Source organism: Leuresthes tenuis, unplaced genomic scaffold (genome assembly GCF_036924035.1).
Source record: "Leuresthes tenuis unplaced genomic scaffold, fLeuTen1.0.hap1 SCAF_23, whole genome shotgun sequence".
Taxonomy (NCBI): domain Eukaryota; kingdom Metazoa; phylum Chordata; class Actinopteri; order Atheriniformes; family Atherinopsidae; genus Leuresthes; species Leuresthes tenuis.
This window is the reverse complement of record NW_027325377.1, coordinates 13,190,363-13,208,205: the sequence shown is the minus strand read 5'-3', so window position 1 is coordinate 13,208,205 and position 17,843 is coordinate 13,190,363. Positions and strand designations below refer to the sequence as shown.

Here is a 17,843-nt window from a genome sequence, read left to right as displayed (position 1 = left end):
GAGGAGGATGGCTATTATACTTTTTTTATTGATCTTTTTCAGCTGTCCTGTTGACAACACGTTCCATTGGTTCTCTGTTAATGGTCTGGCACAGAGAAGCAGATTTTCCATCCAGATGTTCACTATGCCAAAGGGCTTACCCATCTACTTTCACTGCCGGGCCAACATATGTGTAAATGAGGAAGACTGCACAAAGGTAAATTAGGAAAATGTCAGGTTGACATATGTGGTGGAAAAAATGATTATCCAAGCACTGTTGAGGTGAAAAACGCTCAGGCAGGTTTTTTGAACAGCTCTTGTACAAGAGAGAGCAAAACTTCAACACAGAGCACCTGTGTCAGAGTGTAGCTCTGACTTACAGTTTCAGTGCATGTCGTATTATACCTGAACACAGGAGAAGAAAATAATGTCTACGTATCGGACTATGCAAGCTAATTTCTTCTTATCTCTTGATGAGCTGGACAGCCTTGTGGAGTGCACAAAACAAAATGAACAATCAAATACAGAAATGTTTGATTGGAAATATCTTATCTTTGTAGTGCCTTAGAAAGAAGATTAGGTTTTATAAGTAATGCCTGGGAAAAGGAGACCAAGTTTCACAAGTAACAAAAGAAATATTGTACTGTAACATCTGGTCCATCTAATGCCTGGGAAAAAATATCAAGTCTTACAAGTGATTTAAGCATGATGAGACACAAGTATAAGGCTAAATAAAAAGTTCCATTACAACATACATGCTGTAACCGACCGGTTAACATAAAAAGGTAATTTGTTACTAGCATTTGATCATTTGACTCTATTAACATGCAGTCTTTGTGTAGATAAACATAGATGGATAAGGACAATCGGGTTTTTTTTGTGGAGTGTAAATGCAGATTACATTTTGAGCTGGTCCGTTTGGAATCTGATGTCTACAGGTCTAAATGCAAAAGGTCATCTTCAACATAATCAGCAACGCCAACTAAAGCCACGTGTATCAGAAAAATAAGCTCAGCAATGACTTAAGTAAAACCCACAGAAAAGTCAATTGATTTGTTCCGATCAAGTGAGACATTTTATAATTCGACTTGTAAAGTTGACATAATTTGTTTTCAGACTCTAATCATTAAGATATCACACTTTCCAGGTGCTTTTTCATACTAATAACCAAATATTCCACACTTCTTACTGTGGTTATAGTGACTTTTAAATTACATACATGAATTTTTTTCTTTTTCTTTTCTTTAACTGACGAGGAGTATCCTGGTTACGACAAACCACCTACTTTCCAAGCTGTTCACCGCTGCTTTTAAAAATCCCCCAATTTTTTTTTTCTTCCAACATGAGAATAAATGGTTTTACCCTTATTTTGAACCAGAACTGCACCAGCAAGCAGCGGCCCAAAAGGTCACTGAGCCGCATGGACGGAAAAAGGAAACGAGATGCTGTTGTGTCTGCTGGACCTCTGATAGTCAACATGAGGGTGAGGTCACTCCAGCCATCTTCCTGTGAGTTCATATCGACTGAGAATCTGCTCATATTCAGTTGATTCATATTAAAACTGACCTTCAGCAAATCGACCTGTTTTAGAGCCATTTTAAGTGTTAACCAATTTAGCTGGAAAGTCTGTATTCTGTGCCTGAACTCGTATACGGGGCTAATATGCTGTACAGTGTCGTGAGTACTGTAAAATAACTTGACTTTCTCTTTTCCGGGCCAGATCACATGACCGCAATCTCTATTGTGGCAGCGTCAATAAGCTTCTTGGGAATAACGGTGTTCTCGCTGAGTGCAGCCAAAGCAATCATGGCGTACTATGAGCAGCTACAGCTGCAATAAAGTGTTTGGAAGAGCACCTGCCAGTGTGTGAAGTTTGTGCCTTCAGTACAGACAGAAACGTGAAGGAGGAGAAAATTCTTGCAAAAAAAAAGGTTTTTTTTTTTTTAAACTGTTTTTCCCACAAAATGACCTGTAACTGGTTGACGCAACATGAATTCACCATGTCAGTTTATTTCAAACCGAGCAATATCGTCAGAGCAAGCACTGGTTATGAGAGAGCTTTGTGACCTTTTTCACGACACACACTTCGACATGTCTGCTATGCTCTCTGCTCCTTTCTTGTGGAGAAACTGAGAGGCCTGAAATTGAGGGAGCAGCCTATTCCAAATGATGCAACACTGACAGTAGTTCAGCTCATTCAACTTAAAGCTCCTGGTGCAGATACGAGCAAAACAATGACGACAGACCTGGCAGGATCAGGAGGATATCCTCACCAACCTTGTTGAAAGTCTTCTGGTGGGAACCTCTGGACGGGATGGGAGCCGTCATTGGCAAGACGGTCAATTATGCAGTTCACACCACTTGAAAGAAGACCAGTTCACAATATCTGATTGTGAATAAACACATTTTACATACATTAAATATGAATTAATGGTAATGCTTTTCTGGATCGCTGAAAAACATTTTAATTGAGATATTCAAATGACAACCGTAAATATTTTCACATGTGACGTGTATACATAAATATTGTACAGTACCAGTTTTCTAATTTTTGGTTGCTGTCCCTCACTCCTCAGGCCTTGTAAGCAGAGACAACACACGTGCTGTAGTGAAAACGGACAAGGACAGAGATACCTTCTCGACTATATTCGGTCTCTATATTAAGCTCTCTAAATGTAGGTAAATTCAGCAGGTGGCAGTACTGTGAACCCACAGATACCGGCTGCTTTGAAATTTCAAAGAAGAAGAAGACATTGCGTCACTTCCGCTGATGTTCAATCATGGCGTCCTCCACGAATGAAGACGGCATGAGTGAAGCACACCCAAGGAAAAATTCTAAAAAAACTAAAAATCAGGGTAAGTTGTACATGAGTCGGAGACTATGAGCTGGTACCCATTTATCGGTTAATATTGAATGAGATTTTTTTTTCTTTTTAACTGTAATGTTGACATAACTTTCCTGAGCCATGCACAAATTAGCATACAATTAGCAAGCGAGCCTTCATGTTGTAAACAATCTTTTCTACCCCTTTCTTAAAACTACGATTGATGTTCACACAAACGTTAAGCATGAGTATACATATCAAACTAAGCTTTGTAGTTTGACGTCGCTTTATTTGTTCTAAAATTGATAAGTAATGAACATCAGTTAAACGAGTGTTTCCCTACTCTGCACACATTTTTAAGTGAATGTGTTACCTCTGTATGGACAACCATGAGCATAAACGTTTGAGTTGTCATTTTTTTCGTGATTGTAACGCACGTGTTTTGCAGTGGATGAATCTGAACTTCTGACTGTTCCTGATGGATGGAGGGAGCCAAGGTTCACTAAAGATGACAACCCCCGCGGCCTGCTAGAGGAGAGCAGCTTTGCCACCCTGTTTCCCAAGTACAGAGAAGCTTATATGAAGGAGTGCTGGCCTTTGGTGGAGAAGGCTTTAGGAGATGCAGTACGTACTCAGAATTGGAATACGTTTTCAACCTGAACATAAGTGTAAAATGTTGGCGGCACTGAAAAGTTGCTGATGGTTACGTGACATACTGCTTTTCTTCCCCTCACTCAAAATTGCTTTCTACCAGCAGATGTGCTTAGTAATGTTAGCCGCTGTCATCAGAATTACCCTGTTGTTTAAATTCAAAATAAGTTCTTAAAATCATACATACAGTTTTAGAGTTTGCACTTACTTGGTTAGATGGCCCTAGCCTTCAGGTATTGATAAGAAAAGTGGTTATGGTAGCTTGGCTATTCTTAGCTAAGGGAAGCTCTTGAATAATACTGCCTCAAATATGTATAAGGACAGGACCATTAAATTTCCATTAACCACAGCCTGATTATTAGTAAAGTGTAGCAGTAATAATTCCCAACAAATGCCAAAGTGCACCTGCCAGTGATTCTAAATCTAATACAAGTGGTTTGTATGGATGGAATGAAAGTGGTATGCCAACACTGCAGTGGTTGATCCTTGTCTACACTGGATATAACAGACCTGGGGCCAGATGCATAAATGTGTAAACACTTAGAGGCCACATGATCTAACAAAAAAGCAGACAATTTCAGAGTTTGCTTGGCAAGATTTCGCTTCTTATTATTCATTTTCATAGTCCGTTCTTATTTCATTTTAGGGGCTACAGGGGACTGCAGCCTTATGCCAAGGTTGTGTATAATGACTGCGAAAGACCATCTTAACCAGGTTTTTTACGAAGACAACATGGATTCAGAGATCGTATTGATTTATGACATGAACAAGCGGCTTATACCCTGCTGTAGGATATTAAAGGTTGTTTAAGAAAGCTGCAAATGTACCATAACTGATCTGTGCCTCTGGCCTGGCCCTTGGGATAAAGATGTATGCTAAATCTGAAGTGGTGAGCTGCTGCTCTCAGGTGGCATCGCTTGTATTTAAACATCACAAGTCCAAGCAGTAGTGATGTGAACGTCTGATCATCAGCCATGACAGTGAAACGACTCGTTAACTGGATATTTTGTACTTGCAGGAAGAATAGAGGTTGAGATATAATCATAAGTAATTCCCTTTCAGTGTGGATGTGAACTGCTTTTACCTTTATTTATCATTGTTTTTGGATGATTTTGTTTCTTAAGCATTTGACATCTATACTGACTTCTGTCATGCTGTTTTTTGCATTTTGTCTCAAATCGTTCATTGCGTTGATCGTGTTTCTCTCAGCACGTCAAAGCCTCTCTGGACCTGATAGAAGGCAGCGTTACAGTCTGCACCACTAAGAAAACATTTGACCCCTACGCCATTGTGAGAGCAAGAGACCTCATTAAGCTTCTGGCGAGGAGCGTCCCATTTGAGCAGGTAAAGGTCACTGGTCATTCTCAGGAACTGATTTTCATTCATTTATTTATCTTTTCCTTCTCCAAGCATTAGAAATTATGCTGATTTGTCTATTTACGGTGTTCATTCAAGGCCGTACGGATATTAGAGGATGATGTGGCCTGTGACATCATCAAAATTGGGACCCTGGTGAGGAACAGAGAGCGCTTTGTGAAGCGAAGGCAGCGGTTGATCGGCCCCAAGGGCTCCACCTTAAAGGTAAGTCCTGCAGCAGAGACGAGCACATTTCACACCAGCACAGGGGACAAAACATTTTCTACTCTGTTGCTGATGCAGGCTGCACGTCTTTGGGATTAGGGTGCGGATTAGCTTTCTGTAAAGTAATTGCACAGTCTTTATAGAGTCAGTTATAGAATGTTTATTTCCTCTGTTTTTTCCCTGTTGGTCACATGCAGCAGTTTTAATCATCCTAATGATTACCAATAAACACAAAGTAAAGAAATTAGCATGTTGGGTCATTTGCATGCTGTTTGGAGTTTGATAGGCTCGATCCAGACCGTTCGTAATAACCTTTGAGCATGTTGTTATGGTATGAGAGAGCAAACGACAAATGGATTTGGAGCCCAGACCACATGCCAAACTGAGAGGAAAAACTCTCAATTGCAAATTTTGCTCTGAAATGCTTAAATTTGTCACCAAATTGTCACCAATCTTTCTTTTAGACACAGTCTCGTGGCGAGTCTTGTGTTGATCTGGCCCAGGTTGTTAAAACATGGTTCTCAGAACATGGTGACGACACTATTGAGAATACTTGTTGTAAGTTTTCAGCAGCTAACATTAAGAACTGTTGCTTCTATGGACCATTTTGTGCCCCCTGCATCTGAAAATGTGTCATTCAGTGAGCTGTTCACATCGGAGGGGGAAATGTGCAAAATTCTACAAGGCTATGCAACCTCTTCCCCATATATATATATATATATATATATTATTATTGCTCTACCTGTATTAATATCCCAACAAAGGAATCAGACTTCTAATTGGTGTTTAGGTTATTACTAGTTGGAATTTGGAAATTCCAGTTTCAGAGCAAAATGCTTGGGCTGTGTTTTTAGTATTTACTTCAGACACCCAAATAACGTGCTCTTAAGCACAGAAAATTGATGATTCCACAGGATATTTCCTTTAATGTTTATTTCTCCCTCATCACCTTTCTCCAGGCGTTAGAGTTGCTGACCAACTGCTATGTGATGGTGCAGGGCAACACGGTGTCTGCACTGGGGCCCTACAATGGCCTGAAAGAGGTAAGTTTCTCACAGATCCTCCTTCTGTTCACAGACGTCCAGTGTCAAAACTCATCCACAGTGCTTGTTCAGGGGAAAGAAACCGTTTAATCGCAGTTAAAAATTAATTGTTAGATGTATGAGGCTGAATTGCACCCATGAAAATGTGTCTACATTTGTTAGATTCATATGTGTGCTTATTATACACGCCATCTTTTAGTGTAAAAACCCTTTGAAAATGTTTTAAATGCCTTTGTTGAGACGCAGCGAAATTTCCCTGAGGTTAATCATGCTTTGATAAAGGTGGATAGTGGAGAGGTGAAACTATTGAGCTCTATAGGGAAATCTGGGTGGTTCCAGCAACAAATGATAGGATATTGCAAAGAATGCTATAACAAACATGGGAGCTTCTTTAAATTATGTGAAATAAAGACTATTTCTTCTTGCTATTCAACTCGGTATAATACAATGTTCAGAATTCTTATTTTCACTGAGTTGGTTTCTAAATACATTCAAGCTACTAAGCTCAACAAGTGCTGCTAGCTTTGCCAGTTAGCTTCTGTTAGCTAGAGTAGCATTGTCAAACTAATTTCTTAATCTATTTGGCTGTAAATAAAAAGAGATTTGAATGTCTTTTGCTTATTTTACTTAACCTAACTGCTCTTGCTGCCTGCCTTAATTGACTAACTAGCTGGTCTAAGCTGGTCTTATTGTAGTTTGACCATATTTATGGTTAAGAAGTGCCAACATCAAATGTTATTGGCAATGTTGCTCCATGATGCATATAAGTGGAGATGGAAGCTTCTTTTATGAATAACTGTCTTTTAGAAGTGTGCAAAGCATTTTGCAACATTTTTATTCAGTTATTTATCCATCACCTTTGTGTACACGTAAAAATATGTGTGATAAGATTGAAGACTTATTATTCAGATAAGACTTGAGATAAGACTTGTTAGCTTTCAGTTTTGCTTGAGCTAAGATCGCTAAAATTAAAACATGTACAAATTTAGAGTTTGAGTCGAGGTTGTTATATTTTCTTGAAATTTCTTTTGTTACTTTATGTATTTAACACGATTCAAATGATTATTTCATAATGAACTTTTATACATTTAACACCTGGGGTCATTGGTGGAGGTTGTTGCTAATAAATGTTTTTTTTTGTTGTTGTTTTTTTAAAAAAAACTTTATTATGTTTATCAAGCCCGACTTAAAGTGAATAATCATATCAGAGCAGCATTTCATACCAAGTAAATTAAAATCATGTGTTGTCACTCTGTTGTGCAGGTACGTAAAGTGGTGTTGGACACCATGAAGAACATTCACCCCATCTACAACATCAAGGTAGGTTCACATATAGCTGTTGCGGTTGAGAGACTTTGTATTGGTCCACAGCTCTAAACCATGTTGAATAGATTTCAGTGACTGCATAAATGCCCAATGAAGATTTTCTCCATCCTTGTTCTTGATCTCCTGACTGAAACAAATACCTATGGGTTTGTATGCCATGGCTGGCTCAACCTGGAGCTGAGGGCACGATTCGAGGACCAGATGTAGAAATCAATCGGTTTAAACTAAGGGTTTCACGGCTTGTTTTTGACACATTTTTTGCTGATTGAATTGCAGTTGTGCATTGTGACGCAGTGATCATGTACAGCAAGGTTACTACATCTCATACAGTTGGACTTGCCACTGTATGACTGTTCTGACACTTAAACTGTCATGGCGAAGAGTAAAAAAATATATCACTTTTCTCAGCAACTTAGCGATTCGGTACTGATCGTGATCACCAAAGTCTTTTGGTGCAAGCAGGACAGTCCCCAAAGTAGAACATTTTTGTTCCCGTTGTTAACCCCAACTCCCCTCTCCCGATCTTTCTCATGGCTGCGCCGGTTAGACTCTGATGATCAAACGGGAGCTTTCCAAAGACCCGGAATTGCGAGCGCAGAGCTGGGAACGCTTCCTGCCCAACTTCCGCCACAAGAACCTGTCCAAGCGCAAGGAGCCCAAGAAGAAGAGCATGAAGAAGGAGTACACACCGTTCCCACCTCCGCAGCCAGAGAGCAAGGTCAGGGGGAGCTCGCTTGAAACCAGATATCTACCGAACTGTTTTAATGTTGTCACTCATGCTGAGTCTTTCTAACTGTCTCTATTTTGTCCTCAACATTTTTCAAGACTAATCTGCTGAGATTAATCTAATGCGGAGCTTTAAATATGTTTTTCGTTTTGTTTTTTTTTTTATTAACAGGTTGACCAGGAGCTGGCAACTGGAGAATTCTTCCTACGTGAAAGTGTGAAAAAGAGAAAGAAGATGGAGGAAATCAAGGTGAGCTTTTTTTTTTTTTTTTTTTTTGATCCTACTATGTCTCTTTGTTTTAAAAGTTTCAGTTTCTAGCAGCGGGTTCAGGATGATGCAGCTCAAAGTGGCATCATAAATTTAAAAAAAGAAACCGCAATGTGACCGTTGATGTTCCTCTTTCGCAGGTCAAACAGGCAGAAGTACTCACCAAGAAGCAAGAAGAGCGAAACAAAGCTTTCATTCCTCCTAAAGAGAAGCCTTTAATGAAGAAAAGTGCTAAAGGTAGATGTAAAAACAACAAAAAAAAAAACTGATCTGAGAGTGAAGCACATTGTATCTGGAACTGTGTACAGTTGTAGCATAACTAATCTCTGTCCCACCCCTGTTGATTGTTTTTGTCACAGCCCCTACAGAAGGCAAGCTGGACATCGACGCCATCAAGGACAAAGTGAAAAAAGCCAAAACAAAGAAACTGGGGGCCCCGCCAGTGATCTCAGCTCCGCCCACCACCACCACCACCACCACCAACAAAAAGAAGAAGAACAAAAACAAAGGCTAACCACACGCCAAAGCTACTGTTACCATATATTATGGTATAAATTTAGACAGAGTTACAGACACTGTAAGCACAGAGAAGCACAGGCATGTCAGACATGCAGTGTGTGGATTAAGATGAATGATTCCATCACAATCTCTGAAATATGTTTTAATCTACTCCTTCTGTTTTGGAGAATTTCCTGTCTGTTCTATTCTTTTATACCGGCCGGCACTTGCCAGGTTCAGTATTTATAGTATACCAAGAGTGTAAAAGAAAATGTACAGTAAATATTTCCTTTCCTCTGTTGTCTTCCTTTGTACCTGGTCCTTTTGCGTGGACAGTATTTACTCCTCGGATTGTTTTCTATGTTCAGGAGGGAGGCTCGTTTACTTAGAAATGTTAAATAAAAGTTTTTCTATGCCCCTGATACTTACTTTCAGAAGTTCTACTATAAACAGTCCTACATTTATGGGTTGACAGACCTGTTCAAGTAACTGCAGTCATGTGAAGGACATAATTGAAAATATGTTTACCAGGTTTTGAATTTAGGCAGATGCAGCTTAAGTTGCACAACTCACTGTCATTGTTTAAATACACAAAAACTAAGCCAATATGTAGAATCAAAGTATGTGTACAGTGAGCTTTTTAATCTCTTATCATGGAGGAATTTTGGCCTTCTTTTTTTTTTTTTTTTTTGGCCAATTTGGAGCAACACCACAGACATTAAGTAGGTGGGTAAGTACATCATGTTTCTGTCCACATGAGGGCTCCTATAAAGTCTCCTCTTATTCTGACGTGGCATCGGTCAGGTCTTGAGAAATCATCCACCTTTTCACCTAATAAAAATGTGCACCAGCTACGTACCACCTGTGTTTGGTACTGGTTTGCACTGTTCAAAGCTACAAAATGTGTCTGTAAACAGTCTACAGAGTTGCTCAACTCCCAAACCCTGCTAAAGGTGAGTCGGACTCACCTCGACGCACGGCTTGGGCTCTGGAACCAGTCCTCTTGAGAGGGGTTGGACTCTCTTCCACTCTGGAGTTGCCCGTGTTGAGAGGCACAGAGCAGGTGTGGGCATACTTATTGCCCCCCGGCTGTGTGCCAGTACAGGTGACTTTGTACATTTAATTACCTTGTTTATGTACAAATACCCATTTGTGTTGGCTGTAAAAGCATTCTTTTATTGCATTTGTATTTCAACCTGGTATATTTCCAATAAAGCCATTGTGTCCCTATGGTTTAATTTTTGACATTTCTCTTGTTGAGACTTCTCATGTTTGCAGACAACACAACAACACACGGTGTTTATGGAAACTTCATATCTCAGGTAACAATGCAGAGCATCGTACAAAGTTAGCATGAGCTGTGTTGATGCACCCTACTGACATCTTTGATTTCCTTTAATATGAAGAAGAAAAAAGCTAATTAATTTAGCTAATTGTTAGCTTTGTTGCTACCTCTATAAAGATGTTAAAAAGATTATGCGGCGTTACACAGTTGTTCACTCGTTGTTTTGAGATTGCTGGAGCTGGAGCCCCCAACTATAGTAGTTTTCATACAGAAAATATTCTAGAGTGAGCGGGATGCGAAAAATGCCTTTTCACAATTCCCAAATAAGGTATTTATTGGATCTACAGCCTCATTAGAAAAATTATGTTCAGATGTGAGCAGTCTAACTACTTTAGTTTTTATACAGGAGCTGTTCTGGGGTCTCTAAATCTGCAGTGAAGTGTGGTACTTTCTCATACAACGTTATAAAAAGAAGTTCATGCTTGAAACCAGCTTAAACATTGATAAATATGAAGGACAAAGTAGTTTTGACTTAGTTTGAGTGAAGCAATTAATTTTAGAGCAAAATCCCAAGTCGTTCATAACTCCTCATAAGAAGCGTATGCCCATGGGGCTCGGTCGGGCATAGCCCGAAATCATGACGTGGGTCCCCCTCCGACGGGCTCACCAACCGTGGGAGGGGCCAAGGGGGTCGGGTGCCATGTGAGCTGGGTAGCAGCCGAAGGCGGAGGCCTTGGCGGTCTGATCCTCGGCTACTGAAGCTAGCTCTTGGGACGTGGAATGTCACCTCTCTGTTGGGGAAAGAGCCAGAGCTGGTGTGCGAGGCTGAGCGGTTCCGGCTAGATATAGTCAGACTCACCTCGACGCACGGCTTGGGCTCTGGAACCAGTCCTCTTGAGAGGGGTTGGACTCTCTTCCACTCTGGAGTTGCCCGTGTTGAGAGGCGCAGAGCAGGTGTGGGCATACTTATTGCCCCCCGGCTGTGTGCCAGTACATTACAGTACACGGCCAGTGAACGAGAGGGTAGCCTCCCTCCGCCTTCGGGTGGGGGGGACGGGTCCCTCCAAACAACAGTTCAGAGTACCCACCCTTTTTGGAGTCTCTTGGGGAGGCACTGGAGAATGCTCCTACCGGAGACTCCCTCGTTCTGCTGGGGTACTTCAATGCTCACGTGGGCAATGACAGTGAGACCTGGAGGGGTGTGATTGGGAGGAACGGCCCCCCCGATCTGAATCAGAGTGGTGTTATGTTGTTGGACTTCTGTGCCAGTCATGGACTGTCCATAACGGACACCATGTTCAGGCATAAGGGTGTCCATATGTGCACTTGGCACCAGGACACCCTTGGCCGCAGTTCGATGATCGACTTTGTGGTTGTATCATCGGACTTGCGGCCGTATGTCCTGGACACTCGGGTGAAGAGAGGGGCGGGGCTGTCAACTGATCTCCACCTGGTGGTGAGTTGGCTCCGCTGGTGGGGGAGGATGCCGATCAGACCTGGTAGGCCCAAACGTATTGTGAGGGTCTGCTGGGAGCGTTTGTCAGAATCCCCCGTCAGAAGGAGCTTTAACTCCCACCTCCGGCAGAGCTTCAACCATATCCCGAGGGAGGTGGGGGACATTGAGTCCGAATGGGCCATGTTCTGTGACTCCATTGCCGAGGTGGCTGATCGGAGTTGTGGCCGTAAGTTGGTTTGCCTGTCGTGGCGGCAACCCTCGAACCTGCTGGTGGACACCAGTGGTGAGGGAAGCCGTCAAGCTGAAGAAGGAGTCCTATCGGGCCTTTTTGGCCAGTGGGACCCTGGAAGCAGCTGATAGGTACCGGCAGGCCAGACGGGCTGCGGCTTCGGCGGTTGCTGAGGATTCTGGTCCACCATCCGGCGTCTCAGGGGGGGGGAAGCGGCTCACAGTCAACACTGTGTACAGTGGGGACGGGGCTTTGCTGACCTCAACTAGGGATGTTGTGAGTTGGTGGGGGGAATACTTCGAGGAACTCCTCAATCCTACCAACACGTGCTCGGAAGAGGCAGAGTCGGAGATAAATATGAAGGACAAAGTAGTTTTAACTTAGTTTGAGTGAAGCAATTCATTTTGGAGCAAAATACCAAATCGTTCATAAATCCTCATAAGAAGCGTATTGCTCAACCATAAGTGTGGTACTTTCTCATACAACGTTATAAAAAGAAGTTTATGCTTGAAACCAGCTTAAACATTGATAAATATGAAGGACAAAGTAGTTTTAACTTAGTTTGAGTGAAGCAATTCATTTTAGAGCAAAATCCCAAACCGTTCATAACTCCTCATAAGAGTGTCCATATGTGCACTTGGCACCAGGACACCCTTGGCTGTATCCTTGGTGTATATTACCCTGTATGAGAAAGAAGCATACTTGTGATGGAGGAATACACTCCTTTTGGGTAATCTCAACTGATGGTTGGGGAGGAAAGTTAGAAGAACAATCAACTATACCCAAAGACAGATGACGTGATGAGCGGGCAATATAACTGTGTGTTTTTGCTTCAGTGGTCAGAGCAACTCTGTATTCTGTACTGTGTTGTTCTCTCTTGCAAGATATTATTATTAAAGCCTCTTATCTCCTCAGAAGAATATAACTGACTCTGTGCGTTACTAAATTTCCACCACAATTTTGGCGTCACGAACAGGATCCCTCGACTGGTGTCTCTGGACCGGACCGCAGAGCATGGCCAGCCTGGACTGAAGTAGCTGTTCCAGCCTCATACCTCCCAGGCCTTTTCGGAGAGAGAGGACTGTCAGGTCCGTTTCCTGAATACCAGCGCTGGGATCATTTTTGAAATATTATAGTCTGAGACGATAGGACTGCTTTTTAGTTTTTATTTGAATAAAAGAGGGTTTCCCAGTTGTGTCATTAGTGAGACAGAGATTTCACGGGTAAGTGAAACTTTTGAAGCAGTCCGACGAAGTGTGAAGTACTCCGAAGAAGTGTGAGTACAGATTAAGGTCTTCATTGGAGACGTCCTTTGAGTGAAGGAATATATTTCCCCATTCCAAGTCCGAGAATGGGAAACAGTAGGTTTCAGACTTTTGACCCTCTCGGGGGACCTAAGCATGATGAAATGAAAAAGAAATATGGTCCAGAGAGTGTAAAATGGACGAGATATTGGATAGAAAATTGGGGTTTTCCACCTGAAGGTTCTTTTAGTATGTTAGCCAATAGGTTACAGTATATAGCCAATAGGTTACAGTATATATCAAAATGGTTTAAACCTAGCCCAATAGATGAACCATGGATAAATGTAGAACAAGCATTGTGTGATAATCTGGAAATCTCTGACCTGCCACTTATTAGTCAAAACGTAAAACATCACAAATGTTTCAAAAGCATTAACATCAGCACCTCTCTGACAGCCTGGTGGGAATTTCTTAAAATAACAAAGTCTTCAATTGTCCCATGTAAGCTTACACCCATCTGGAACAATCCTGACATACTGCAAAACAAAAAAATGCTAAACTTTACTCTGTGGAAGATCAAAGGAATCAAACATCTGGAACATATAATCCAAAATGGACATTTTATTTCATTTGATGAGCTCATATCACAACACGAGATAGGCAGCAATAAATTCCTAGAATATCAACAACTTAAGTCTATAATAACAAAGAAATATATCCTCCACCAACCAGACTTACAACTCCCGATTAGGGTAGCAGAATTTCTAAGCATCTGCACCCCAAAACTACTATCAAAAATATATAAATTATTGTCTAAAATAGATGACACAATGTCTCTTCCATCCTCAAAATGGGAGGCAGATTTATCCATCAGTTCTAGTCATAGCTTCTGGCCACAAATATGTTTGAACACCTTCAGAATGACTCAGAATTCTAATTTACAGCTCATACAATACAAAATCCTTCATAGAACACACTATACAGGACAAAGGATGTTCAGGATGGGTCTAACACACTCAAACATCTGCGCACATTGCACAGATAACACACCTGATGATTATGCACACGCTTTGTGGTTCTGTGCGCCTGTCCAGAAGTTCTGGCTTGAAGTCTGTGCGGACCTATCAACATGGCTAAAGTGTAGCATTCCTGCATGCCCCAGACTGTGCATACTGGGTGACTTAGACAACATCAACATGGAAATTAACTCAGCACACATGGTTCTCACAGTGTTATGTATCGCAAAGAAAACTATTCTCATGAACTGGAAAGCGAAGAACAATCTGTGTATTAACCAGTTTAGAAATTTTCTTTTAGATTATATTAGCATGGAAACAATGTCTGCCTCCTCAAAACATCAATTGGCTGAATTTAACTCTCTCTGGTTCCCGCTGATTAGCTTTATCACATAGTGGTGGTGGTGGGTTGCTGTCCCGTCGCTCTGGGCGGTTGGGTGTGTGCTGGGGGGGGCTGTGTGGCTTCGGGCGTCTGGTGGTCTCGCGGGTCGTGGGGACCGGGTTGGTCATTGCTGGGGGGGACTGTGTGTCGGGCTTGGAGGGCAGTTTTGGGGGCTTGCGGGTGGGACTGTCTTGCGGTGTGGGGCGGGGTCACTTAGAGGCCTTGGGGTGGTGGCTGCTGGCTCTATGCCGGGTGGCTGGGCCGCTCCGGCATGGGTGGTGGTGCTGGGCCTGGGCCCTGGTGGCTGGGCGCTGCCTTGCGCCCGGGGGGGGGCCCTGCCTGTGCCTGGAGGGGCTGGGTTGTCCTGGACGCGCCACAGTATGGGTGGGTTGGTGCAGGTCCTGGTGCCGGGCTTGTTGCTCTGGGACCTCCAAGGTGTCCGCAGATGGTTGTTTTTTTTTCAGGGTGTTGGGGCGTGCGGTGGGGGGGGGCGGTGCTTTTCCCCTGTTGGGGGGGGAGGGGTGGCCTGTGTGATGGTGGGTCTCAGGCCCGGGCTGCTGCGACTGGTGTGACCGGGAGGTTTGTTTGTTTGTTTTTTGTTGTTGTTTGTTTGTTGTTTGTAGAGGTCCTCCGGGGTGGGGTGGGGCGGGATGGGTACCTTCTGGGGGTACAGTAGCTCCCGCAATATGGTCGCTGCAGGCCCCGAGCCTGGTGGACATCAGCCCCTCCTGCCCTGGGTTGGCTCCCAGGTAGCGGGGATGCCTATTGCAGCCAGTCCCTGGCTGCCTTCTCCGGGGGAGAGTAGCTGCCCCGGTGTATATCCCCATACCCCTCTCCCTTCTGGCTCCTGTACACAGCACACACTCACACATGAAGGGTTTTGGGGGCGTGTGTGTTCGGTGGGGTGTAGTGGATGGGGCCACGTAGGTGGTCCCCTTTGGTTGCACTCTGCAGTTCCCCGCCCCTGTTTTAATTACACCTTAGACATTACTACTTATCAAACACACACTCACACACACACATTAGGTCTTGGGGGGTGGTTACACTGAGTGGCATGTGGTGGGCGGGGCTCTTTGGGTATGTAGGCTGCCCAGAGGGCCGCGCTCCCAGTCCTACAAGTTGGGCTGCCCCTCAATTTTAATCGCTCACTATTAGAAAATATTGAAGAACCAGAAGGGTGAGGGGAGGGGTCTTCTTCCCACACCCCTGCTTCCTGGTTGCTGCTCGGGGCGGGAGGGGCCAAGAGGATTAATTAATTGTTCTGCTGGTTCGGGGTCTGTGGTGGCTGGGGGGCTGCTGGCCCCCTGGTGTGCCCGCTGCACTACACCCCAGCAGAGTCGAGGGAGGGAGGATGTGTGGATGTATGGGACGTGAAAGTGTGTGTGGTAATGATTGGGCCTGGATCTGGGACTTGCTGTCGCCTGGCCTGCCTGTGCTTCTCCCGATGGGGGGGCGGCGTTGCCTCTCCCCGCTGCTCGCGACTTCACCCACCTGTGGGCACGTCTTGACTCCCAGGGCACTTGGCCAGGGGCGCTGGGGCAGGCGCTGACCCACTGCGTGGCTGTCTGGGGCACTTGGCCCTCCTGGGTATTGGGTGGGGCCTCTGCCGGGGGGTTTGGGGGCGATCGGGCTCCCGGGGCCCGGGTCCAGTGCACGGCCCATGTCTGGGCGGCTGGGACCTGGCGGGGTCGGTGGGCTGTTGCCCCTGGCTCTCTGAGGGCCTCTGCCCTATGCTTATGGGGGCTCTATCCGGGGGCTTCCTCTGCAGTCTTCTGGGTGGATGCGTGGTTGTCCCTGCGGTGGGCTTCGTGGGTTCTGTGCTCCGTGGGGGCTGCTGGTGGCCTGGGTCTTGTGGCCCTCTCTGCCTGCTTCTGATTGCTGGGGGGGGCTGTGGATTGTGGCCCTGTACACTTATACACTCATAACTAACCACGGTTACCATGTAGATCCTGTGCCATGGGTGTTGCATGTTCTCACACACACATTTATTAGCCCAGTAGCATGCTCGCTAAGCAGTTTATGTGTTATCCTGTGGTTTCAGGTCATCTCTCCACAGCTGTGTTGTATGCGATTACCGCTTCTTGTGCTTGTTTTTGTTTGTTTGTGTGTTTGTTTTTTCTCTGCTTGTCTGCTTTCAGGTGCTCCTGGTGGTGCTAAGGCTGGATTCCCCTCAGAGGCCATGGATTGTTGTCTGTTTTGTTTTTTACAGGTGTAGCAGCTGGTTGTCTGGTTTTTGTTTCTATTTTTGTTCTGTTTCCTCTTCTTTCCTCTTCTTCTTTCCTTGTCCCCCGGTCCGGTTCAGTTCTATTACATGTCATATATTGTAAACAGAAATAAATAAATGGAAAAAAAAAAAAAAAAAAAAAAAAAAAAAAAAAAAGTATGTTAGAAATAAGAAAATTAGAAGAAATATGAGAAAGAGATGAAGCAAAAAAAAGAAAATGAAGTTTAAATAAGAAGTAAGAAAGGTATAGAATGTTGGAAAAACAAAAGTGTATTAAGAGAAAGAAAGAAAAATGCTAAACAAATGCCATGACGGAATGATGATGATAATTTAGTATGTGGACGAAAAGATAATTCATCTCTGATTAAGACTGAATCTTCTTTTAAACCACCACCATATTCCACTGATAACACTTCTTCTCCTTCTGCACCTCTTTACCCCACCCTGAGCGCTCTCGCTGTGCCGGATCCAGACCTGGACTCCTGCCCTCCACGACGCCTGCAACAACAACAGCCAGCCCTGCCACAAGCCTCTGGCTCTCGGGAAGAAGGGACTTCTTCCATCCTCCCTCGGGAAGAAATTCCATCATCCTCACAACATCAGTTACAAAGGTCTGATGATGAGGAAAAGGAAGACGTTTGGTTCTCTAGCGTACCTGCCCAAGAACTTTTAAGGCAAGTGACAAAAATCCTTTCCCCACAATCTGGACTTCGGAGATCTAAACGTGAGAAAAAACAAAACCAGATTCAAACCATGCCTATAGTTAAAGTTGCAGGTCCCACTGGACCATTACTGGTTTATCGACCCTGGACTGAGACTGATATCACAATGCTTACCAGATCCAGAGAATTCTGGATCCCATTTCGCTGACGAGTTGCGAGATTTCTGGACACAATTCCGCCTGACCGGGGTTGAATTGCGTCGCATAGTGGCAAAAAAGTTCAAACCGACCGACCTCTGCAAAATAGAGGCCAGTATGCCACAACTGGATTTGCGACCTACCAACAGTGAACGAGGACATAATGATAACGCTCAATATGAAGCAGCCATGCAAAATTTCCAACCAAAATCAATATGTCCCACATTTACATCTGCAAACAGAAACCCGGT

The 17,843-nt window shown here is 43.8% G+C and overlaps 1 protein-coding gene across 1 annotated transcript; it reads left to right on the top strand.

The window, feature by feature from the left end:
• Positions 1 to 2,744: 2,744 nt before the first annotated feature.
• Positions 2,745 to 9,319, top strand: LOC140283043 (KRR1 small subunit processome component homolog). The gene is made up of 10 exons (XM_072377676.1): positions 2,745 to 2,835; positions 3,253 to 3,428; positions 4,665 to 4,799; positions 4,911 to 5,036; positions 5,996 to 6,079; positions 7,343 to 7,399; positions 7,953 to 8,123; positions 8,304 to 8,381; positions 8,540 to 8,636; positions 8,759 to 9,319. Exons 1-10 carry the CDS (start codon positions 2,760 to 2,762, stop codon positions 8,911 to 8,913), a joined length of 1,155 nt encoding a protein of 384 aa, XP_072233777.1. The 5' UTR covers positions 2,745 to 2,759; the 3' UTR covers positions 8,914 to 9,319.
• The last annotated feature ends 8,524 nt before the right edge of the window (positions 9,320 to 17,843 follow it).

Bases quoted from the DNA above. Each gene is read 5' to 3' on its own strand.
- LOC140283043 (XM_072377676.1), top strand. From the start codon at position 2,760: ATGGCGTCCTCCACGAATGAAGACGGCATGAGTGAAGCACACCCAAGG. The intron at 7,400-7,952 runs GTAGGTTCACAT...TGCGCCGGTTAG, and splicing joins ACCCCATCTACAACATCAAG to ACTCTGATGATCAAACGGGA. The intron at 8,382-8,539 runs GTGAGCTTTTTT...CCTCTTTCGCAG, and splicing joins AGAAGATGGAGGAAATCAAG to GTCAAACAGGCAGAAGTACT.